This window comes from Staurois parvus, unplaced genomic scaffold (genome assembly GCF_062004578.1).
Source record: "Staurois parvus isolate SC_StPar_1 unplaced genomic scaffold, SC_StPar_1.0 ptg000019l, whole genome shotgun sequence".
Lineage (NCBI taxonomy): Eukaryota > Metazoa > Chordata > Amphibia > Anura > Ranidae > Staurois > Staurois parvus.
Window position 1 is genome coordinate 23,541,858 of NW_028317815.1, and position 25,086 is coordinate 23,566,943.

General features: G+C 38.4%; 1 protein-coding gene across 1 annotated transcript in view; it reads right to left on the reverse strand.

Annotated features, from left to right (window-relative positions):
* The window catches only part of SEMA3C (semaphorin 3C), a 198,632-nt gene that overhangs the window by 9,188 nt on the left and 164,358 nt on the right, over positions 1-25,086 (reverse strand). The window contains exons 13-17 of the mRNA XM_089685854.1: positions 16,408-16,496; positions 13,229-13,270; positions 11,084-11,241; positions 7,338-7,405; positions 4,918-5,048 (exon numbers count right to left, since the gene is read on the reverse strand). Coding sequence (XP_089541980.1) covers positions 4,918-5,048; positions 7,338-7,405; positions 11,084-11,241; positions 13,229-13,270; positions 16,408-16,496 — 488 coding nt within the window. The remainder of the gene's footprint in view (positions 1-4,917; positions 5,049-7,337; positions 7,406-11,083; positions 11,242-13,228; positions 13,271-16,407; positions 16,497-25,086) is intronic.

A 25,086-nucleotide genomic window follows, 5' to 3' on the forward strand; every position in this document is an offset into this window, starting at 1 on the left:
TTGCGGCATGTTAAACAGCATACTAATCACATAAACATTTGATACAATAGAGTATCAGTAATACAGTAGGCCTTAAAATTTGAATACAAAAGTTTAAAAACGGGTAATTGATGAACTGACTCTTTTCTCTATAAATAAATATGTAATTCATGGTGTAGATTTCAAACATACACATTTTATGTGATCATGAAACAGAGTGCATAGCAGAATACAACTACTGACATAAGTGTGAAGATCCTGACTTTGAACTGTATATATTGGAAGATTTAATATTTGCGACCCTTCTGTACAAAGACCCCATTGTATGGTAGAAAGGACTGACATGCTCAGTTTCATCACGTATTCCATCTGGTTCTAAATAATTCTCAAACTTAATGTTCACTCAAGATCGCAAAACACTTGGACGTATTTTCCCCTGTAAAATAAGCCAGTAACATTTGTTTCTTGGCAATCAGAAGACTAATTTCCAGACAATGATGCTGACATTGTCTAGAAGGAAAGTGCAGCTGCTGATTTGGGTCATACAGTAAGGTTAACAGCTCTAAATTGTAGAAATAAAAAAAAAAGAAAACAGCTTCTATGGGAAATCAATAATAACATCAATTTAAAGCCCAATTAAAGTCTCAGACTAAATGGTAAAATATTATCAGGATGCAGTAAAATGGTGTTATAAGTGTTATGGCTCCTATGTTTTTTTAATGAAACCCCAATCATTGTTACCGTATATATCAAACTATACTCATGGTCAATTTGTAAATCTTGAATCTATGCAGCTTATGCTATATATATATATAAAACTACACATTTTAATAGAATGCTCATCATCACACGTGGGTGTCAGCTATGGTAGTCTGCATGCAAATGCAGTCTCAACAAAAAACTTCAGGCAACGGATGTGGCATAAGCTCTAAAATTCTTCATGAATAAGTAAAATACCAAATTTTATTAGTATATAAAAATGTAAAAATGGTGATACAAAAGAGACAAAGTATAAATCGCATAACACCTTGAATGTCCAGATTTCAAAGAGACAGCTAAAAAGTGTCAAAAAACTATACATACATACATACATAGACCACAAAAACCTGCATCATCACAAAGCCAGTAAACACAAACCTAACATGTGATGTATGCAGTTATCTGTGGTTAGCGAAGCTCTCCAGTCGGTATATCTGTCAAATTAATCACTAATAGAGGATTTGCATGCTGTAAAACATAGGATGTAGGTGACCATAAGATGATGTGAGCCTAAATAGGCCTCTATAAGTATTGTAAATTGGAAGACCCATGACAGAAATCATCATTGGAACCTTAGGAGTTAACCCGTCCCTTTTAGGTACTCTTCCCTCCTGCCTATCTGGCTATATCAGCTGTAAACGGTCTTGGGTAAGAGACAATATCAGGGTAAGATGGGCTTTATTACTGCCTAGGTTTGTGACCCTTCTCAGTTGCCCATAAATAGCCTTCTCACTTGGTAGAGTAAATCCTATGGGTATGTAGGTATCACTGGGGCTTAAACATGGGGGGATCATGAGGACACATGGCTCATTGACTTGTACGTAACTCACTAAAGTGCCAAGTAGACCGCATTAATACCAACACATAAACAGTCTATTACGAGGGCAGCCTGTGTATTAGAGGGTATAGGTGTTAACAGTTTTAACCAGGTGAAACATCCCTAGGAGATCAATAACTGCACTTCAGATGTTTCACCTGGTTAAAACTTCTATTATATAACTAGAGCTTATGCCACGTTCGTGGCCTGAAGTAACCACTGTATGCCTTCCGCGTCTATACTGAAGTTTTTTTGTTGTTACTATTACTAGGTTACGGCGTTGACACTGAAAGCAGTGAGTTGGCAAGCCTAGAATAAGTAAATGAGCGTTTTGTTCTCTCTTTTCAACGCAAATGCAGTCTGCATAGAACTCCACTCCTTCAAACTGACATCCACACATGAATGCATTTTGATATTTGCATAATTAATCCCAAGAAATGGCCTGATGTTTGCATTAGGTACTGAGTCAGGGTGCTGTCATGTTTTAAGGAAGCTATGTACAGTACCTTGCCGGACACTCCCATGAATTGCATGAATTGCATAGACAAGCACAGCCACTCAGTGATGACATCACTGGGTGTAAAATAAGGCATGTAATAAAAATTTAAACATTTTATTTAAAATTTTATTAGCATGTTGATGAAAGGGGAGGGAGGAACCAGACAAAACATAAGAAGATTTAATTTTAGCTTTAATATATTGAGCAATAAATATGAAGACAGGTCCTCAATTGCATCACAAAAATTGTATAAGGAGTTTACAGCATGAGTTAACATATTAACAATTCAGGAACTGATATCAGCAAATAAAGCAAGTATTAATGATTTCACTCTGTAGTTTTCATTCAGTGGGAAGCACATCAGACTGCTGCAGAGATACTGCTGCTTTCACACAAGGAGAAAAAGTCCTTCAAAGCAGCAAAGTACAAGGCAAGTTCTGGGGCAGAGGGGTTATTTAAAAAACCCCCAAAAACCTGATATTGTTAGCATTTGCCCAGAGACTTGAATTGGCCATTAAACTTTATATTGTTATGATTAATGTATAACTAAAGGCAAAACTTTTTTTTTTCAGTTTTGGATAGAGTGAAGAGGGATTAGAACGTTTGTCAGGTTTTATTGCTGTCTGTGCCCCCATTAAGTAGATTCACCCACTCTATTTTTCCTGTTTACCATTATCATTAAAAGTAAAACAAAATCCCAAATTTTGGGTTGTCCCCAGAAAAGTAATAAAAGGGAAATCTTCCAATGGGGACACTAGTTCCAGTGACCTGGGGGTCCCTGGAGAATTCTTTTAATTTGCAGGGATTTCCTATCACATCCTGTTTGGCTATGGGACAGGAAGTGACAGAAAATCTCCACAATGGGACACAGATTGCAAAAAAAAAAAAAAATTTGACAGTGGTTATAACCCTCCCTTTCTCTATCCAATATGACAAAAGAAAAAGGTTTTGCCTACAGTTCTACTTTAATATACTGTACTGTAAATACATATAAGACTAGTTAAAAAACTAAGATAAACTCCAGAATACCAAAACTTTTGAGATTCATAAAAATCAAATATCAACTAGCTTAGGATAGCTGGCTTACTGAAAATTTGAATTATTTTCCCTCATTCTGCTGCTTGAAGTGAAGTCATCACCAAGCTACATCTAAAAGTCCAAAGCCTGACTCCTCCAGGTCCCAATGGTACAGGAATGACTACCAGCAGAAGACAGATCAAGATGGAAATTCAGGTGCCCAAAATACTCCAGGAATTTCAACAGGAAGCAAAACAACACGGGGTACATTTGAAAAGCAGTGAATGTGACATTCGCCAAATATTCACTGTTGTCATTTGAAACATGTGCACCAAGAATATTTACCTACAGTGACTATTTAGTGAATGTCACATTCACTGTATTAAACGTATACCTTATAAAGCGAACATTTTTCACTGATTGATAGAATGGGAAAAGTTATATTTCTCCATTCCCATCAGGGACACTAAGGCTACATTCACAAGGTAAGTTAGCACCGGCCATTTCACATGTGACTACTCGTCTGAGCATTTACATATAAACAGAGCCTTTGGCTGACTCTGGACACAGACAGTGTGTGTCCAGGTTCAGCAGGACAGGTAATCAGGAAATTCTAATGAGAAGTAAATGAATACATTAATAAAACGAGTAATACAAATCCTAAAGGGTATCTAAATATCCCTGCTTGATCCAAAGTTAAGAAAAAAACAGTCTGAAGTTTAGGCAAACATAATCTGCACACTATATACACTTGCCCCTTTTCCACCAACCCGGGGTTCTTTCTTACTCAGCATAAATAACCCGGTCTGAAATATTGTTTTTCAGTATGAAAGTATCATGCCATATTTTCTAAGGCAGGATATTAAAATAACAGACATTACAGACAAATATTCATTGGCTTTGTTCTATTATGGTTTCACAGCAGATGAGGGAGGGACAAATTTAGGTCATTTGTTCTATTATGCTTTTTCTGGCTCTACATAACTCAATGTGTAATGTTTCTATCTGATTTTTCATGGAGGTCTTTCTACAGAATTGGTGCCCACCTGGAAGTTCTTTAACGATATCTTGAATGAAATTGCAAAACAAGTGCATAAAAATATTTTTTCTGGATATTCACTTGCAAATGTTTTATTATATTAAAGAAAACAGCTACATTGAAACTGGCTACAGAACTTCACTGTACTTAGCATTTACTAAATTAGAATTTTAAGTAAAACTCCACACAACAAAATAAAAGCCTATAAAAGATAAAAAAAACAGCAGCTTATGCTGCAATATTTACCTTCAATCTAAAACTGCACCCCCCCCTTCTATCCGCTGAATTGGTCATCAGCCTTCTAGGTTTTATGAAGGCCAGTATATTTAGCCAACTTACTCTGACACAAGCTCAAAGCCTGTCGACATAGGCCATAAGGATGACAGAGTTCATCTGCAGTGTGATGACTAACTTGTAAACAAAGTCTAACATCTACATTTAATCACTATATCATAGCCGACTTAGTGATCCCTAGATGAGAAGCCACTGTTGATTTTGTCAGTTTGTGAGGACCCCAACCGTTAGACAAAGCCAGGTTTGGAAGCTAGCAACCACACAAAGTTGGCTTTCAAAAGGGGAACATTTGCAGGGTACAAAGCAGTTAACAAATACTGCTAACAAAGATAAGAATTTTGCTCCCCGCCTTCCTTAGTCTGCCCCATCAGAAATCCAATAGCTCCCCCTCCTCTGGGAATGCTCGTGGTTAACCTGTGAAATATTTATTTGACTTAAGTTGGTTGGAATATGCTGGAAAATTAATAAATGAGTCATCTTTGTTGAGCTGGATATTGTAGGACTATAACTCACCTCTTTCCTTCGGTCATTATCCTTTTGAAGCAGCCATTTGACAGAGGCCTGTGGAGATTTTGAACTGCACTCCAAGAAAGTTGTGTTATTTCTTACACCATACTGTACAATTTCTTCAGTGCTCCTGTAGCCTTATAAGAGTGAAAGAGAAGAAAACACTTCAAACCATGCCAGAAACATCAGTCTTTCCAAAACTATTCAATATATTTAGCCGTCTTGGAGACAGCCAAAGGAAACAATATAAATATAAGGCAGCCACATCATTGGGTGCAAACCATTGTGAGCTGGACAGCACCTTGATCTGTGGACATATATCATCAATTATAACTGAACCATGACTTTATTCTGCAATAAATGAACTGTAAAGTGAAAAGCCAAGGAGATTGGAAATCGGAAACTATGCCCTATTTTCAGATTTTGTGGTGAATACCATGTAATATTTTGCTTTCATTTTGAAACACTATCCAGTGAATTGTAAATATTGTAATTCCATAAATAGTGTCTTAAATATTAAAAAAAACCTTAAAAGTTTTTCTAGTGTTCATTAAACTGTTGAATATTTGGTGCATATTGGAAATAGTATACTACTGTGGTTAATGTCTTTTACAGTGGTTAGCAGTAGGATTATCAGCTTTTGGAATTTTGCATTGACTTACACTAAATATAGTAAGTGGCAACTGTACAGTCTACAAGCATTTGTATGCCTTTCACTTGACCACATAAAGGAAACTATTCATGTGTACTGAGTTTCACTTTTTTCTTATTTAGCACTGATGGCAAATTCATGTTAGCAATAAAAATGACAGCTTTAACTTACATTATAATTGACTGTAACTGCACATAAGCAAAGAGTACAAAAGACATGTCAGCTGCATCTTAAATTAGAGTTCTAAAAATAACCAGCAATCACTTATCGTTCTGTTCCGGCACACTGATTAGATATTTACTGTCACTGAAGGAATTCAACTTTAGGCAGATATATACTTAAATTCTAAAGTCTGGCTGTCTTTCAAGAAATCATTAAAGTGTTACTAAACCCAGGACCCTGCATTCACTCTATCTGGTCTCTAACAGTACACAGAACATGGAAATGCAATTATTTTAGTAAACTACTAAATTTTTTTTCTCATCAGCAAATTCCCTTAGCATAGTGAATGAGGTGGAGCTCTGCTGACTTCCATCATCCTACCACATGCAAGCAAAAATACAATTCCCTTGCACATGACTGGATATTCTTTGAGAAGTCAATTTTTACCACATTCACTAAGCTAAGGGGAAATTCCTGTGCCAAAGTGAACAGCCTATTTGCCTTTAGTAAATCTACCCCATGGTGTCAGCCCTGCCTACTTATTTCCATGGATTATAAAGAACACAGTTCCCCGTTCCCCATCCTTGATAAAAGAAACCATTTTAAATTGTATATTTACCAGTCCAAAAAGGGTGCAAATAAGTTCATGGTCTGGGTTTACATACACATTAAGTTTTCATATATTCATGTTAAATTCACTAATGTACCAAAGTCCTTAAATTGTTTTGGTTAGGGAACTATGTAACAGTTAATGTAACCATTTCCCTCTACTGCAGCTTTCCCTGTATTCTTGCAGTTGTACCTGTAGCATTGTCTGTATAATGATTTAAAAAAATGACACTATTGACCTAATTTGGGCTTATTTACTAAAACATGAGTGTGCAAAATCTGGTGCTGCTCTGCATAAAAACCTCAGCTTCTAGGTTTTTTTTTTGGTCAATCCAAAATTGAACAAGCTGAAGTTAGAAGCTGATTGGCTACCATGCAGAGCTGCATCAGATTTTTCACTCTCCAGTTTTAGTAAATCGACCCTATTGTCAATACTCCCATGTACTGTTGTTGTTGTCCAATGAGACAGAGTACTATAGAGTGCAGAATTTCAGTTCATCCACCATTAGCCTTGCCTTCCTTCTACTCATACCTCCACCAAGATAAACAGCAGAAAGCATTTTCTAACTGTGCTGGGCACTCCCTCTATCATTTTCAGCACATGTCTACAGGAACAGAGTATAGAAGGTGGCTTGGGAAATGTAATTCACTGCGCACATCTTCGTGCAGCTGCTGGTGACATAGACCATTTGGTTGCCCCTGGCTTCTTTTAGTAGGCATTAATATTTTGTTCCATCATGTTTAAGATGTGGCTCCCAAAAGGTAGAGTGTGGCAAATGAAGAAAAAATAGCAATAAACAGTGCATGTCAGAAACAATATTTGTAGACTAAATTATAATAGATACAGAAAAGTGCATTAAAACTACACTACAACTAAGTCAATAAACCTTGGTTACTTCATAGAGATCCGCCTAGTGGTTAGCTTACCAGTGGAAGTAATGTACATTATTGTTTCAACATGGAACAATTTTAAAAAGACAAATGAACACAATGTGTTATGCACCTTTCAAGTTAAATCCACGGCACTGGGTAACTGGATTTCCATGTTTTATGTCCTGTCTTCTACTTCTTCTACAAAACAGAAAAACAATGCAAGAGTAATTTGTATTCTATGCTCAAATAGAAATTTTTAGAAATGCAAAGAGCTCTTTTTAGTAAAAAAAATAGCATATTGCTGGCAGTCTTAAATGCAAACATAGTTACCAAACCTCAGTTAAACTTTGGATACTTTTGTTGGCTTCCCATAACTCACAGCTACAGCCTATATGGTTAAACTTTAGTCGCAGGGCCACAGCTGGGAGTGATTATTGTGAGTACTGATGCATACGCTGCTGTGATATAATAGCCAAGCACAGTGGTACATATTAAAAGAGACGTGCAGGAATCTAAAAAGCAAACATACATGCTCACCTAGATGACTGCAGTATGGATTCGATGCTGCATCTGTCCCCACTGGCTCTACACCAAGAACTGTGTGATCAAAGACAGATGATTACTCAGTTCTCATTCTTCAGTAAGCAAAGAACAAGTGACCGTCAGTCACCAGCTCTGTACTCTGTCCATCCAGTGATCACTGAAAAGCTGGGCTGTGAAGGGGTGGCTTAGTCTTTTAGTATGCCGCTGAGAGCCAGCTACGATCAACCATCTGGGTGGATACTGACATTATTGTCAGGATCCCTGCAGAGCCTGAACCAGCTCTGTAATGTCAGCCAATGGTGGGCTTTAGCTTGCTGTTGGCTGAATGTGTTTCACAGGAGTGCAGAACTAAATGCTTTGGCCATACTTCTCCTTTAATGGAGTAGCATGTATCAGCATTACAATTTGACAGCTGATATTTCTACACACATTCCCCATGTTTTCTCAGTACAGATTTTTTTTTTCTTTTTAAAGGTTCAGGGGTTTAAATTAAGATGTTAAATGTAGGGTTGATTCTATAAGGGGAGATAAAATAAAGCATTAGGATTAGGATACTTGTTAAGGACTATTTTTAGTGGTGTCTTAGAGGTTTGGGGATCCAATGTAAGGGCTAGGTTTAGAGTTAAGTGAGAGACTAAAGGCTGGTACACACTTACCAAAAACTGACCGGTTCAACAGGAACTGGATGACTTACGGTACATGTGTACATCTATATATTCAACAGAAGTTGGCCTAACAACCGGCTTCTGTTGAATGGTGTTGCTGTAAAACTAGTATAACAACTGGCTTCTGTTGAATGGTCTTGCTGGAAAACTAGTATTCGATCAGTGCTCTCAGGCAATGGCTGTAAGCAAGATCAGTGTACTCAGTGAATGACCTCACTAATAGAACTCCACACTGCTATTATTTTGAACATGCCCCTTTCAATTAGTGATTCAATTACACAGAATCAGCAGCGTGCATGTTATGACTGTTGGGTCTATTGGATTTCTATTACTCTACTACACCTGCCAGTAAATTATCTGCCATGTAGAAATATCATTTCTACCAAAAACTGTGATTGATCAGGTTAGTGATGTCTGACTGCTATTAATTTGAACACAACTGTACATCAACATAGGTAGCTATGATTGTTTATATTTTTTCAAATCCTGCACTTTTAAATATTCTTTTTAAAAAAATCGTCTCAACATTTGTGTAAGCATAACAAATAATTTCCATAATTAATGTAATATGTGTGTTATAGTTTCCTAGTTTCCTTTTGTTGGGCGATTGTAACAAACCCAACATTCGATCCTAAGAGAACATTTGACTAACAGGGGACATACTAGGGGGAGACTTCTGTACAGTGTGCAGTCTTTAGAAAATTTTCTGTGAACAGCCTGAACAAATGGGTGTTCAGCAGTAATATCACCAACACTAAAAATGACAGCTTGCTCCTGTTTGTTAGAGAACCAATGACTCATCCCCACTCTCTTCCAACTGTCAGCCAGGGATTCCCAATAGGTAATGTAAACAAACAGCAGGGATGGTATGAAAAAAATCAAACCAAGCCCTGTGGTTCTGGTTTACGTTTTAGGGGGGGCCCTAAGGGGAAAAATAGGCATGCCTCTCTCTACCAAATTGCAAATCATACCATTTGAGTCTAGAATGGATTTTAAGGGGGATCCTCATGCAAAAAAACAAGAAAAAAAAGCATGATGCTCTCCCAGAACTCATACTAGACTCTTATCCGTGCAGCCGTGATGGCGAGGACAAATATGAACCCCCACCCCCGCTCCCACTTTCTCCTTGAAATATACCAGACCAAATGCTTGGTGGCATGATGGAGGGTGGTCTGATGGTGGGGAGCTTATTGGAATCTGGAATCACCACTGCCTGCTAAATGTTTTATTTGAGAAGCTGGGGGTTCATTTGGCTGACTGAACACTCGTTCATTTGGCAGTTCACACAAGATTTCCCATTGACTGGACAAAGTGCAGAAGTCTCCCTCATGCTATGTACCCTGCTGACCGAATGTTCTTAGCTTATTAACTTTCATGGTCAAATATCCTTAAGCTAGTTTTCTCTTAAGATCGAACGTTAGCAGTTGTTACATTAACCCAGAGAAAGGAAACAAAGAAACTATTACATACATATTACAAACATTGCAGGAATCATTTATTATAATTGCATGCAAATATTGAGAAATACACAAAGTGAATTTTTTACAAATTGTCCTCCAAGAGTCTAGCATAGTAATTGTGTAGACCAGTGGTCTTCAAGCTTTGGCCCAGGGGCTGCATGCGGCCCTTTGCTTGCCCTTATCTGTCCCTTGGGGCACTTTTTCTCCCATTGATACAAGACACAATTCCTCCCACTGACACCAACAAGGGGGCATAATTCCTGCTACTGACATCAACAGTCACTATTCCTCTCACTGAAACAAACCATGGGGCACTATTCTTCCCACTGACACCAACAACAGATCACTATTTCTCCAACTTACACCAAGAATAGGGCGCTATTCCTCCCCTAATGCCAAAGATGCTTTGTTTACTCCCAATGACGCAGGACAATTTCTACTCCCAATGGCCACAGTCTGGCCCCCCTAAAATCTGAAAACCAGTAAACTGGCCCTTTGTCTGGAAAGTTTGGAGATCCCTGGTGTACACTGAAAGTGACCCAAATGACTTATTATCATAATGTTGCTCTGTATGCGAGCAAGTTAGTTACTGGTTGTGCTATCATTTGACTGATATCAGACTGCATAATGCTTGTGGCTTTCCTGCGAATATTTTATTATTAGTCTAAAAATCTAGATAATTCAGTAGTGGGTAGATCCACTTAAATCTCTTCAAGACCCCATGTTTCCCAAAATCCACCACTTTTTGGCACAGCCATGTAACAAGGAGAGTGTAGATTCAACAGCATGGTGTCATCTTTTTTTAACCAGCTACTTCTGACTTTTCCATAGGAATATTTTCAGTTAAGACAAAGAAACATAACAGCACTAGGCTTCAGGTCACTGTTGTAACTCCTTAAGCTGGCCATACATTATACAATTATCTGGAGATTTGTGGTTTAGATTTACCAAAAACCATATAATAGGAGGACAAACCTAAACAACACTTTCAGTTGTATCCAATTAGGCAGGCCCTTGCACTACACAGTTGAAGGTAAATCTAAAGGAAATTGGGCAGAAAATTGGAAGATAATTGTATAATGTATGGCCAGCCTTAGTCTTATAAGAGTTCATTGCTAAACCTGAATGATGGTAATTTCTGAAAACTGGGTCGTATTTAGATTGATCATAATATTGCTTTTGGTACATATCATCTTTCTGATGCTCACCTTTTCCCTGATGGATAAAATCTGGAACAATACTTTCCATCCCAGGCACAGTAGGGATCTCTGGCTAGGCAGCAGTCAGCACATGCAGTTCCATAGATATGGCAGCGATGTAAAGATACTTGAGTGACTCCCTCTTCTGAACTGACATACAGTTGTTGCTGTGAAAAAATTAATTGTATTTTTATACACATTTTGTCTTAGCGTGACATAATTATGAACTAAAGCTGGTATGGGACAGCTTGTTTCCATGTTCAGCAGCCCTTACCAATTCAGAAAAAAAGATTAAAATTGTTCAGAGGTTACCTTTGGAGATCTAAATTATTTTTTCTATTAGAATATGGAGAAAGGCATTAGACCAGTTATTCTCAAAAAGTTAAAGCCTACGTTTACACATCAGCACAAGGGATTGTACTTACAATGAATGCAAAGTTGTGCCGCTCACTGTGGTCTAAGTTGAAAACCTCTGTCCTCCCCCACATCAGAAGATTACAGTTGGGGAGTGGTTAATATGAGGCAAGAAACCTGTCATTTACACTCATCAAGACTGCGGAGTATGCCCACCCTTTCTGCCCCCTCATCCATTCATAGAAGCTGTACAATACAGTAGCTTTCATCAATAAAAAGCACTCTATGAATGGAAGGTGGGCAGAATGTCCAGATTTTGTAGGTATTTACTTTAATTCCAGTTGTATCTAATGAACCGGACGCAAAGGGAAATCTAGGCAATGTGACATAGATTGCAAAACACAGCCTGATAAGGTTTCCACACTTCCCTATTCAATACAAAACTAATAAAATAACAGTTTTTATTAAAAATGCACTGAATCAAGAACTATGTGTGTCAATGGTTAACAGAAATACATCTCTAGGTTTGCCTAGAATTTTGCTTAAAGTAAACCATCCCACTCCTTTTTGCCATCCCATCTAACAGCACCTGGATATAATGTAGCTGGTTTTGTAATCTATTTAATTCTTCATCTATCCTATCACAACTCCCTAGGAATCACCAGATAGCAATCAATTGTACCAGCAAAATAAATGGAGCACAACAAGATGCAAAATAATATTCTTTATTTAAATAGCCAGCAGGAACTAGTTTTCTTTTCTGACAGTGCTTTCTCAAAGTAGATCTAGATAGAAGCTATGTAAATGCAGTGTAAAAATGTACTTTACTTCCTTCATACCTCCTTTTCCCATTGACTGGCATTTTTTAGTGATGTATTTTGTTACAGTATTTTAAGATAGGGAAAGAGATACGTTTTAACAAATGCAAATTCAAAACTACTCTAGTATTAGTTATGGACACTACATTTTAAATATGCTTGGAATGAAATATTAAAGGGGAGCTCCAGTCTTCTGCTACCTAAAACCATCTTCTCGTTGTTCCCAAACACTCTCCCTCCTGGTCATTTTAATAAAAAAAATACCCAATACTTACCTTTTTTTCACAGTCTTCTAATTGGTCCAGTGAAGTTGGACCAGCTTCCTTTTCTTTCTTTAGGTGGTGGCAAGCATTCTTCTAGGACTGAGCAGGGCTCATGCCCTGGAGTACTGCAAGCCCAGCCAGTAAGATGATGTGCCCGCTAGGGGGTGTATAAAAAAACAGGCCAGACTCACATGAAATGGGCAGAAACATACTGTCTGACTTGTGTTCTGCTCAGGGAGGACTGCTGGAGCTGAACCCAGGGGTGAAGCCAGGGATGGTGATGGAGTATGGAGAGGGTAAGTTAAACTTAGCAATGCCTTTTTTTTTTTTTTAATATGGGGTGGTGTGGGAGAAAAAAGCAAAAAAAAAAAAAACTTGTTATGATATAGCTTAGGGAATTAATTTATCAAGCTCAAATTGTAATTACAGTCTTACAGTTACTGGCAAAATGAATTAAATCTGTCACCAGTCTTCATTAAATAAATAGAGAGCCTTAAAGTTGTGTAACACTAAGCTTGTGGCTACAGCTCCCACTTCAAGCACATAAAATTAGATAAAGCTGTGCTGAGAAAGAGCCATACATGGAATTCAGAAACATCCAACATCAAGACAATTAATATGACTTTCATGCTACACAGTTCAGCTGCAAGTTTTGTACACCTCGTAAAAATAAATGTGTATCTTTAAAGTTCAGTTTGAGCTAGGTTAAGGAGCATTACCTTTTTAGAAGAAATCTTCATTGAGGTTACTGGAGCTTGACTCTAAAGTACGAGAAAAAACACTCCAGTGAGAAATAAAACCACATAATGTCAATATTTTTCTAAACGAAAAGAGGTTATGTCCCTATCGCTACGTCTTTAAACTAACAATAATAGGCACTGTGTACTCATCTGACAGTAAGGGCTCATGTACAAGGGCCTCATAAAATATGTCTATGAATCTTGCAGCCAGAAGCTGGCTGCAAGATTCTGCATAAAATATTGTCTGTGCGCTGCATGCATGTTTTGTTTCTGTAATGTTTACATACATAAATTACTAATGTGCACTGTTAGTTGCTGGAACTCTAGGAGACTTGAGACACGTTCATCCCAGCAACAAAGGATGCTGGGTAGCTTGCAAAGAAGAATCCTAGGTAGCTTGCAACAAAAGATGCAAGGGCAAGCTGCCTACATCCTAACAACAATGTGGGGGGAGCTAGTGCTCCTTTTATACTTTACACCAGGGGTCTCCATACTGCCCTTTGCTAGTCTTTATCCAGCCCTTAGGACACTATTCCTCCCAGTGATATAATGCACTATTCCTCCCACTGACACCAACAAAGGGACACTATTTCCTACACTGATACCAATGATGGGGCATTATTCCTCTCATTAATACTAGTGATGGGTATTAATGGGAGAAATAGTACTCCATGTTTATTTTCACTGATGCTGGGCCCAGGATATTCTCTACCCCCACTAGTCACAATTCGGCCCTCCTAAAGTTTGAAGGACAGTAAACCGGCCCTTTGTTTGAAAAGTTTGTGGAGACTCCTGCTTTACACTATGGCCATTCTTGAGGCAATCAGTTCCCAACCTTCCACATTCAGAACAAGGGGTTGGAGTCTACTGTCCTCAATGTCATGCATGGATATTTTCACAAATTCACCCTTTTTCTGAACATGAGGGGAATGACCAGCATGGTTTGGGGTGTTGCAATCCCCAATCAGGTGAGTTCTGATGGCAAGTGAGAGGAGCCATTTAAGCCTGTGTAAATATTATGATTGGCCAGGACCAATCAAATTTTACACAGGCAGAAATGGCTACCAGTTGCAAACTTAAAGTGATTCTAAAGGTTTATTTTTTTTAAACATGTCTATACTTACCTGCTGTGTGCTGTGGTTTTGAACAGAACAGCCTGGATCCTCCTCTTCTCGGGTCCCCTGCAGGCTCTCCTGGCCCCTCCCTTCTACCAGGTGCCTCCACAGCAAGTAGCTTGCTATGGGGGCAACTACTGCTCCGTGTGTCCAATCACACACAGAGCCGCAGCTTGGCCCCGCCCCCTCTCCTTATTGGCTCACTGGCTGTGATTGACAGCATTGGGAGCCAATGGCTACCGCTTGTTTCAGCCAATGAGAAGAGGGAGTCCCGGGATAACCGAGACTCCAGTGAACATCGCTGGATCGAGAGGGGGCTTATGTGAGTATTAGGGGGGCTTCAGCACACAGAAGGTTTTTTTTACCTTCATGGGGGAAACCCACGCAGGCACAGCGAGAACATGCAAACTCCATTGTAGTGTATAATTTTTACGAGCATGCGCTTGGTAACTCAATTTTTTTTATGGATGAATACTGTACTACTGTACTGATTAATCGCTTGCCATCAGCCCTATAGCAGAAGTACTGTTACATGGCGGCATGGCTGCGCAAAATCACGTATATATACGTGGTTTGCATTTCCGGGTAGGGGGCGCGCACGCTGCCATACCCATGCCGCTATTGGCGGCTGAGGATGTCAATCACCGGGTCCTGGCTGGTGATTCCTGGCTGGCACTCGGTAATCGTCAGGAAAGTTGACAGGGGAGAGACCTGTGTTTAAACACCACAGGTCTCTCTCCTGTCAGTATGGACATGCTGCTTTGTATCTCTCTGCACAGCAGAGAAATACAAAGCAGCATGTCTCCCAAGTAAAACAGCACACAATGTAAAACACACACAGCACACAGTTAACCCTTTGATCACCCCAGATGTTAACCCCTTCCTGCCCAGTGTCATTAGTACCATGTCAGTGCTTTTTATTAGCACTGATCACTGTATTAGTGTCACTGGGGATGTCAGTGACAGTCAGTTCCCCCCTGTGTAAGAAGTCACGCTATAAGTCGCTAATCGCCGCCATTACTAGTATAACAAGAATAAAAATAAAATTTTAATTATATATACCACCATTTGTACAAATAGTGGTATATATTGGGATTTTTTAGCCAAGACATATAGCAGAATACATTTTGGCCTAAATTTATGAAGAAATTAGATTTTTTTATAGCAACAAGTCAAAATTATTGTTTTGCTTTCAAAGTGGTTTGTCTTTTTTTGTTTCAAGCACAAAAAATAAAAAATGGAGAGGTGATCAAATACCACCAAAAGAAAGCTCTATTTGTGGGAAAAAAATAACATAAATGTAATTTATGTACAGCATTGCATGACAGCGCAATTGTCAGTCAATGTAAAGCAGCACCGTATTGAAAAAATGGCCTGGTCCGGAAGGGGGGTAAATCCTCTGGAGGGTAAGTGGTTGAACGGAAAATTGTTCGTTCTGTTAACTTACAAAAAAAATCTTTGTGCTTCTCCCATTGGATAATTTTGCATAAACTATTATGATCGGCTCTCGAAAGCTGTGTACTAATGATCAGATTATTGGACAATTGCTCCAAAAATGTTTTTTTTTTTTTTTTTTACTATTTTCTCATCGTGTGTACTAGGCATTACACAACTTTCTGAGTGTTGCTGGGCATATAAAGATTTGTAACAAAAGTCCACACCATGGAAGTGGATGGTTACATCACTGACCTCATTTGTCAAACACACAATAAACAATAATAGCATAATGAAAACAATGTGAATCAGATTTCAGCAACAGCATTGCTTTCCACCTCTTACATCCAGCTAACAAACACATTTCTGTTTGCTATTCTGCAATGGCTATACACATGGACAGCAGAATTTATGTCGTCTGACATTAGGTCTGAATATGCTCACTGAGGTCATAGTTGAAGTTTACCAAACATTACGTTATTTCAAGGCTGGTTTCTTGTAAGTCAAACACTCATTACAACACCATTTCTATAGTGTGATTTACAGTGCCAAGATTGTCAGATCAAAGCTGTATGTAAACACTTTTAGAAACAGAAGCTTGTGCCAAACCTTGAAAACCTCCAGCTCTTCCAGAATCAGCTCACTGCTTGTGGAGCTATTACCAGGGAGGACAACCACCTTCTGTACTGTTCCCTTATCTAGAAGTAAAAATATAAAATAAAAAAATGTTTAAATGGCAAAACACGCAAGTTACAATTTCAAAGATGTTTACATACTTTAAACCCTGGTTCACACTGCTATGTCATGCAACTTGAGACACAAAGTTGCATGACAAGTGAAAACACTTTGATTTGAATGGCAGCTGTTCCAATCAATGCAACTTTTAAAAAAGGTCCTGCACTACTTTGAAGTGATTTTGATGTCACTTAGAGTCCCTTAAACTCTAATGCTCCATGATAATTGCATGAAAGTCACAAGCAAGCCACACTGCATAGTTGCCCCACAATGGGGACGCAGCAGTGTGAACCAAGCCTAAGATTAAAGGTTCCTAGAGTTTGGATGTGGCAGTGTGGTTACCTAGATTGGCTTTATCCATTCAATGATCGTACTTTCAGCAGCAATCCCTGTGGTGGCATGCAACTGGCCCAATGCGAGGAAACAGGTAGACAATACTATAACTTTTTTATGCAATTTTTGTTGCACTCAAATGAACTTTGGACTAGAAGGCATTCTACAGTTTTTGTTCAGTATTAGTACTCATGTGAAAGTAGTTTTTTGATATTTAACTAACAAGAATGTTTACAGTAACAGAACTAGACAGCGTAGACTGCACCCCTATGCCTTAAACATTTTGGCCTTTCATGCCATCATGCCTGATGCAGCAGTGCTCACAATATTGACAGTGTCAAATTGCTACTGTGTAGGTGGATATAAAGTGGATTTTTTAGTGATATCCCATTCTGTAGTAGTCATCTCATCAAACAGAGCATTGATTCTATAAGATAGAAATTTATACAAAAGAGAAATTAAATATTTTATATTAAGCATTCCAACAGCACACAGCTCATCAACAACCTGCACACGGACTCCAAACATTACCCCATTCATGAACAGGCACACATTTTGCAAGTATAGTGTATAAAATTACACAAATGTTGATTAGGGGGCTGGGACTTCCTAGTCTTGCCAGTTGTGTAGTATCTGTATTTTCATGCCCGTGCATCTGAACCCTAAAATAATATATTGACACTGTGTTTACACAATAAATGCAGACAAACAGAGCTGACGCAGTTCACTTGGCACCATGCTTTTCAAATCAAAGCCTCCTGTATGTTTTTGGATCCATTCCCTTTGTGATTTTGGCAGCACTACCCTTCTATTCTATCACCATATTAGTCCACCATCCTCAAAAAAAAGAAGTTATCCTTGCTTGCGGGATGTAAAATCTGAACAGTTAATTCCAAGTGTAAAAGAAGTAGAATTCCTTCTATTGTGATATTTTGTTAAGTTAACATGCCAACTGCTACATATTTTAACAAAATACTAGAATTTGTTTGGGGATCCTGTTTAATTTCAGACATATAGTTGCCATAGAATATAAAACCAGAAGACGCTGTTCACTTATTAACTGTCCCCATATGTGCAATTTATTATATTTAACAATATATTTGAAATAACACAATCCAAAAGGTTTTGCCATTTCAGAATCTTACTGTTGGATTTATATTCTGGAAATTGGATTAGGATACTGCCTGGTTGGCAAGCCACAACATTATTACACTGCTGTCTTACTAGAAAAGACTGTTTAACTCTCTATATTTATTTTATGTAACAGGGTCCGTGTTGCCTAATTTATGCTAAAAACACTAAATCCGATACTAGACAGTGCAATGATACAAGGCATACTGCATACCATTCTTATGAGGGTACCCCTCAAGTGAGTTTCCTGCTCAGTGCCAAAAGAAGCATACTTTCATTCAAGCTTGTTGACAGGGTGTAAACAGTGCGGTATGAAAGATTTCTGCTGCATTATTCAAGCTTGTGTATTTTAGCCTTTTAATAATATTATTATAATAGCATTAAACAACAGTTTGTGCAGCACTTTACAACACGAGGGCAGACAGTACAGTTACAATGCAATTCAATACAGAAGGAATCAGAGGGCCCTGCTGGTTAGAGCTTACAATCTAAAAGTGAGAGTCAAGTGATACAAAAGGTGTGGGGATGAGCTGATGAAGAAAGTGGAAATACAGTTGTTAGGTTGAGGTTGATAGCCTTCTCTGAAGAGAAGGGTTTTCAGGGATTGCCTAAAAGTAGACAGAGAAGGAGATTGCAGGACATATTGGGATAGGGAGTTCCATAGGATGGCAGAAGCTTGGGAAAAGTCCTGGAGGCAAGCATGGTAGGAGGTGACAAGGGAGCTAAAGAGAAGGAGTTCTTGGGAGGAACAAAGAACAATTTGGTTGGTGTTTTGAGACTAGGTTAGTGATGTAGCTGGGGCACCAAGTTGTGGATGGCTTTGTAAGTTGTTAGTATTTTAAATTTAATTAGTTGGGTCAGTGGCAGCCAGTGAAGGGATTAGCAGAGAGGAGTAGCAAACATTGAACGGTTGATAAGATGGATGAGTCTGGCAGCAGCATTCATGACGGACTAAAGGGGGATAGCCTATGTAAAGGTAATCCAATGAGGAGGGAGTTGCAGTAGTAAAGACAAGAGATGATCAGAGAATAAATCAGAAGCTTTGTGGTGCCATTGGTTAAGAAGGGGTGTATTTTAGAGATGTAGCAGGAGGCTGCAAGCTTTGGACGGTGATGGGGTCGAAAGGAGAGTTCAGAGTCCAAGATTGCACCTAGCACCGTGGCATGAAGGGACAGATTGATGGTTGTGCCACTGATCTTGACAGAGAAGCCAGGAGAAGGGGCATGGAGGGTAGGAAATATTATGAGCTCTGTTTTGGATAGGCTGAGTTTGAGGAAGTGGTGTAACATCCAGACTGATATGTCAGTCATTAAGTTAGCTATGCATTAGGGGAGACTGATGTTGTGAGGCTATCACCTGACACAGGGAGGAGGTGTAGCTCGAGAATAGGAGTCCAAGAATAGAACCTTGGGGAACCCTGACAGAGAAAAGTAGAGGAGAGGAGGAAGTGGAATTTTAAGTGACACTAAAGATGTGGTGGGATAGGCAGGATGAGAAACAACAAAGAGTACAGTCACAGACAGAGACCAAAGGAATAAAGTTTTTTAAGGAGGGGGGGGGGTGGTCAACCATATCAAAGGCAGCCAAAAGATCATAAGAAGCAGTTTAGAGTAGTGTCCATTGGTTTTAGCTGTCAGTAAATAGTTTGTGAGTTCTAGGAGAGCAATTTCTGTGGAGTGTTGAATTCAAGACTGAAGGGGATCAAGAAGATTATTTTAAATGAGATGGTCACTCAGTTGGTTGTAGACCAGGCATTCAAGGAGTTTGGATGAGAAGGGGAGCAAGGAGATGGGGTGTAGGTTGTTAAGATTGCCGGGGCCCACGGAAGGCTTTTTAAGTATGGGGGTGACTAGTGCATGTTTTAGAGAGTTTGGGAAGATGCCAGAAGAGAGGGAGAGATTGAAGATATGTGTTAGAGAATGAAGAATAAAGCCAGAGGGTGACCGCAGTTTTTGAGGGGGAACAGGGTCCAGGGGCAGGTGTTTATTCTACAGAAAATGCATCAATTATACATCCACTGGAAGAACAGTTAGTGGTGGCTTGGAAACTTATGTTCACCTCTACTATCCGAATTTGCAATGGTGCATGTTTTTTTTTTTAGACCAAGTACCCTTTGCACATACAGTTTTATGTCTACTACAGACATACCTAGGTCTCGAGAGCAAAAAGCTCTCCACAAAGAATAGAACACAACCAATAGATGCTCAAAATATGTGATAAAAGGTGTGAACTTTATAATTAAAATAGTGTGGCGCTCTAAATAAATACACCAATAATAAATAAATATGTAAATATAGATAAAATGAAAAAAATAAATATGTGCCAAATAAATAAATATAAATATATATAAATGTGACAAATTCATATAATATAATCCATGAAACAATCCCAAATAAATATTATGAAATAAATAACAATGTATAAAATCTGTATCAAATAGACCTCAAGTGATCACTTAAATAATTAATCTAGTGTCTAGGATCAATGATCAAAGTCATGCTTATACATAAAAATAAAGTGACCAAGTAATATTGCACCATATGTAAAGTGAAAAAAGTGCTAAAGTGACAAAATAAGTGCAAAAAACATATAATCAAACTTATTAAATAATCAATGAAAAAACACAGTCCACCAGGTGAAAAATATAACCATGCGATGTGTGGTGATAAAAAATTTGTGGTTGGTGCCAAACTCTTCTCCTACAGGTGGCTAAATTGCCTCCTCACCTCCTCCCGGTGACCCCTAGGGGCCAGCAGGCTTGCAGGATCACCCTGGATCCCTAATTTCAAATAGATCAGCAGCTTTCCTCCTTCATTAGAATCCTTTATGAGACTCCTGTTTCACTAATTCGGCCAAGGTGTCTCTGAAGAACAATGGCTCACCAGTACAGTGAGCCAAAAAAGAGATTGCCCTCTAAGTGCAGTATTAATGACTCCTTTTATTAAAAGTATAGAGTAGCAACACTCACATTATATCACAGTCCACCCTCCTCACCGATGTGCGGGTATACTACATGTGAATGGGACTTCCTAGGTGAAGCAAGATGGCGTCATACGCCGGAAGTGCGTCACAACGCACCGGAAACTTCGGACTCGCGAACTTATTTTGTCACTTTAGCACTTTTTTCACTTTACATATGGTGCAATATTACTTGGTCACTTTATTTTTATGTATAAGCATGACTTTGATCATTGATCCTAGACACTAGATTAATTATTTAAGTGATCACTTGAGGTCTATTTGATATAGATTTTATACATTGTTATTTATTTCATAATATTTATTTGGGATTGTTTCATGGATTTTATTATATGAATTTGTCACATTTATATATATTTATATTTATTTATTTGGACACATATTTATTTTTTTCATTTTATCTATATTTACATATTTATTTATTATTGGTGTATTTATTTAGAGCGCCACACTATTTTAATTATAAAGTTCACACTGTATTTGGTATCAGCAGGGGAGTGTTGGCAGCTTAAAGTTGGTCGTTTTACCATTTTTAGCGCAGGAGGATTTTTGACTATTTATGTGATAAAAGGTGTCTTGTGGGATATCTCTTAGAAGTTCTAGCAGCCTTGACTATTTGGCATGAAGAAGAAATAATCTAAATGTATTAGTGGACATCCTTGATCATGTAATGTGCACAGGGCATAATAGGAGTTTTCAAGCACCACAAGTATTGCTAATATGTAGAGTCTTTCCATGACAATGATGTTTTAGGAAGTTCACAAGTAGTAGTGGTGGCCATAAGGCATTTCTGCATGCCTGAAGTGGCATTCTGGATACTTTGCATTTATAGGTACCCTTGGGTCTAATGTGAATACTGGTGCTTTGAACGCAGTGCCTAGGAGTATTTTTTAATTCCCAAGCCTTGCTCTCCAGTTCTAGTACTGACAAGATATACTGTAGCAAACCTGAAAAAGTATTATATGTGTAGAATAAATGGCTCTATATTGAAGATGCATGTGTTGCTGTCCTAATACTTACATCCTGATTTCCAAGGTTCTGCTCACTATTCTTATATGAAAAATAAACATTTTTTATTATATAAGCAATAAGTGTAAGGCTTAGTTTAATAAATGTAACATCTCAGTTTTAGCTAAAAGTGTGAGAAATAAACCCCCTAATGTTTTTTTTCTTGAACATTTGGTGGCACAGTGTTTGGGTTTGAGTCTACAGGTATGCCCATTTGCCATCGCCACTGTTCCTATAAGTTTTTTTTAAAATGAATTTCAGAAACACAATTGGATATGCAAGCACAATAGGAACACCCAAGGCTTAAATACTTAAAAAATTAGTTTTTTTGTTACCCCGTGTTCATAATATATATTTGTTGAAAACACAATTCTTTTACTCCTTTTTTGTATCAAACAATATTGTTCAGAATTTGTGTGTAAAATCCTGCAAGTTCAAGTAGCTTCCTTGGAAGAAAAGGGATCATGAAAGCTTTTGCAGAACACATAGCTTGTCACCACTTGATAAATGTATGTGAGAATAGACGGAGTTTATATGAAGCTCTTTTCGCTTGAACCTCTTTGTGATAGCAATTCTATAAAATTTAAACAGTATGACACAGTCTGGTCCAACTCTATAAAGCTATCCAATAGGAATGTTAAGCCTAGAAGTGTCCTAATGCTTTGGCACATAAAGCTATAAACATGCCTAGCAAGCTATAAAGCTAGTGTAGCTGAAGATGGGAAATACACTCCACACTTAATTCTATATCACTGTCTGCCATGGACAGCAGAAAAAACTCAAGTCCCTCTGTGATTAACTGCATCGTATAAAAATGAGTAGTCAATACTGACATTGTTTTTATTGCAAGGAATAATAAAATTTAACAAACGTGCCTAAAATGAAAACAGTCTTTATTATGTAAATATTTTTTATAATCTGACACCTTCATTTGCTGTGTTTATATTTTCTGCAAATTTTTTATTACTGGGTTATTTTATCTGCATAACATGTCTCTTCCTATTGGATAAGGCTAGGTTCACACTAGAATGCGGTGCAGGAAGCCCACGATCCGTGTATGTTTCCAGCACTGCGTGCAAAACACACTGTATTCAATGTTAAGTTAATGACAACCCAAATGCAGGTTGCAAACATAATGAGTTTGCCTGCACTGGATAGCAGCAGTACAAAATTACTATGGAATCTGTTTGCAGTTTCCAAAAGTAGCACATGAACGACTTTTGATGCAATGCAGTCTGATTTGAGCCCATTCAAAATGAGTTCAAATCGCATCACACTGAATCACATGTGAATCGGAGAGTAACATACAACGTGTTCCTGTGTGATTCATAATGTGAATTGGAGCTAAAAGGCACTATTCCACCAAACCTGAGTTCATTTCTGATTCTCATGTAAGTTTTAGATTTTGTTCATTGCTGAGACCTCTGCACATAAAATTGCACCTATTACAGCCACTAAATAAACATCTCTTTGATTAGATGATTAGGTTACAAAGAGGGTAAGGTTGAAATACGTTTGCTTGGGTATATAATAACTGCTAAAGGAAGGTAGAGCTGCCAACTCAAGCAGGTAGATTAAAGGGCCCATTCACACCACATCTGTTTGGCTGCAGTGCTCAATGCAGGCCCCAGGCAATGATGAGATGAAATCTTTTGTTTCCAAATGGCCTAGTTCACACTAAGAAAGCTTCTGTCCCTTGACCTCTCTTATTCTCAATCTATACCTCTTCCCTGGGTCAGTTGACAGCTTCCCATGGTTTCCAATACCATTTCTATGCTGATGACACCCAAATCTATCTTTCTACCCCTCAGCTCACCCCATCAGATTTCTCACGTATCACTGATTTACTAACAGACATATCAGTCTGGATGTCACACCACTTCCTCAAACTCAATCTATCCAAACTGAGCTCATAATATTTCTTTCCCCACGTGCCACTTCCCCTGACTTCTCTGTCACGATCAATGGCACAACTATCAGTCCGTCCCCACATGCCAGGGTGCTAGCGGTAATCCTGCATTCTGAACCATCCTTTCAGGCCCACATCCAATCCCTGTCCAAATCATGCCACCACAACCTCCGTAATATCTCCAGAATATCCCCCTTATTAACCAATGACACCAAAAAGCTTCCAATTTACTCCCTGGTTATCTCTCGCCTCAACTACTAAAACTCCCTCCTCATTACTTTTACATAGGCTATCCCACCTTCAGTCCATCATGAATGCACCTGCCAGACTCATCCACCTTACTAACTGTTCAGTGTCTAGTACCCCTCTCAGTCAATCCCTCCACTGGATCCTCTAATCTATCCATCTTTAGATGATCCCTGAAAACCCTTCTCTTTAAAGAAGCATATCTTGCGTCTAACACTGTGTTTTTAATTTCGCCATTAGCTCATACCCCACAGTTATTACCTTTTGTATCACTTGACCCTCCCTCTTGGATTGTAAACTCTAACGAGCAGGGCCCTCTGATTCCTCTTGTACCAAATTGTATTGTATCTGTAATGTCTCCCCTCATGTTGCAAAGTACTGTGTAAACTGTTGGTGCTATATAAATCCTGTATATTATTATTAATAATAATAATAATAATAATAATAATAATAATAATAATAGAAAACTACACTGATAAGAGCTAGGTGAAAATGGAACATACAGTACTGTATTCCATCAAGGATGGAAATATAGTTTTTGGTAGAGTTATGCCTTAAAATAATTAAACTCAAAGCAAAAGTATAAAGTAAAATTATGTAATTTTGGATGGGGCCTTCTGACTGTAATATATGCAAGGTGTGTCCAAGCTATAATGAGAAAGAAGTTCCTACGATTGAGAAGGACTCTGTGAAGGCAGAAGCTGGCCAAGGTCACCTGGGGTTTCGTGCCAGGTGTATGTTAGACCACTGATCAGTTGCATTCCAGTCCTGTCGAGACATTCTTTTTTGGGACACCCTATTCAAGAGCCATGTATTAAGAAAAATACAAGCGAATTTGGAACAGTGGCATGCGATAACATTTTGTGTGAAATTGGGTAAAAGTACAGCATAAACTTTGGAAATGGTGATGAAAGTTTATGAAGAAGCTAAGCTATCATCTGCACAAA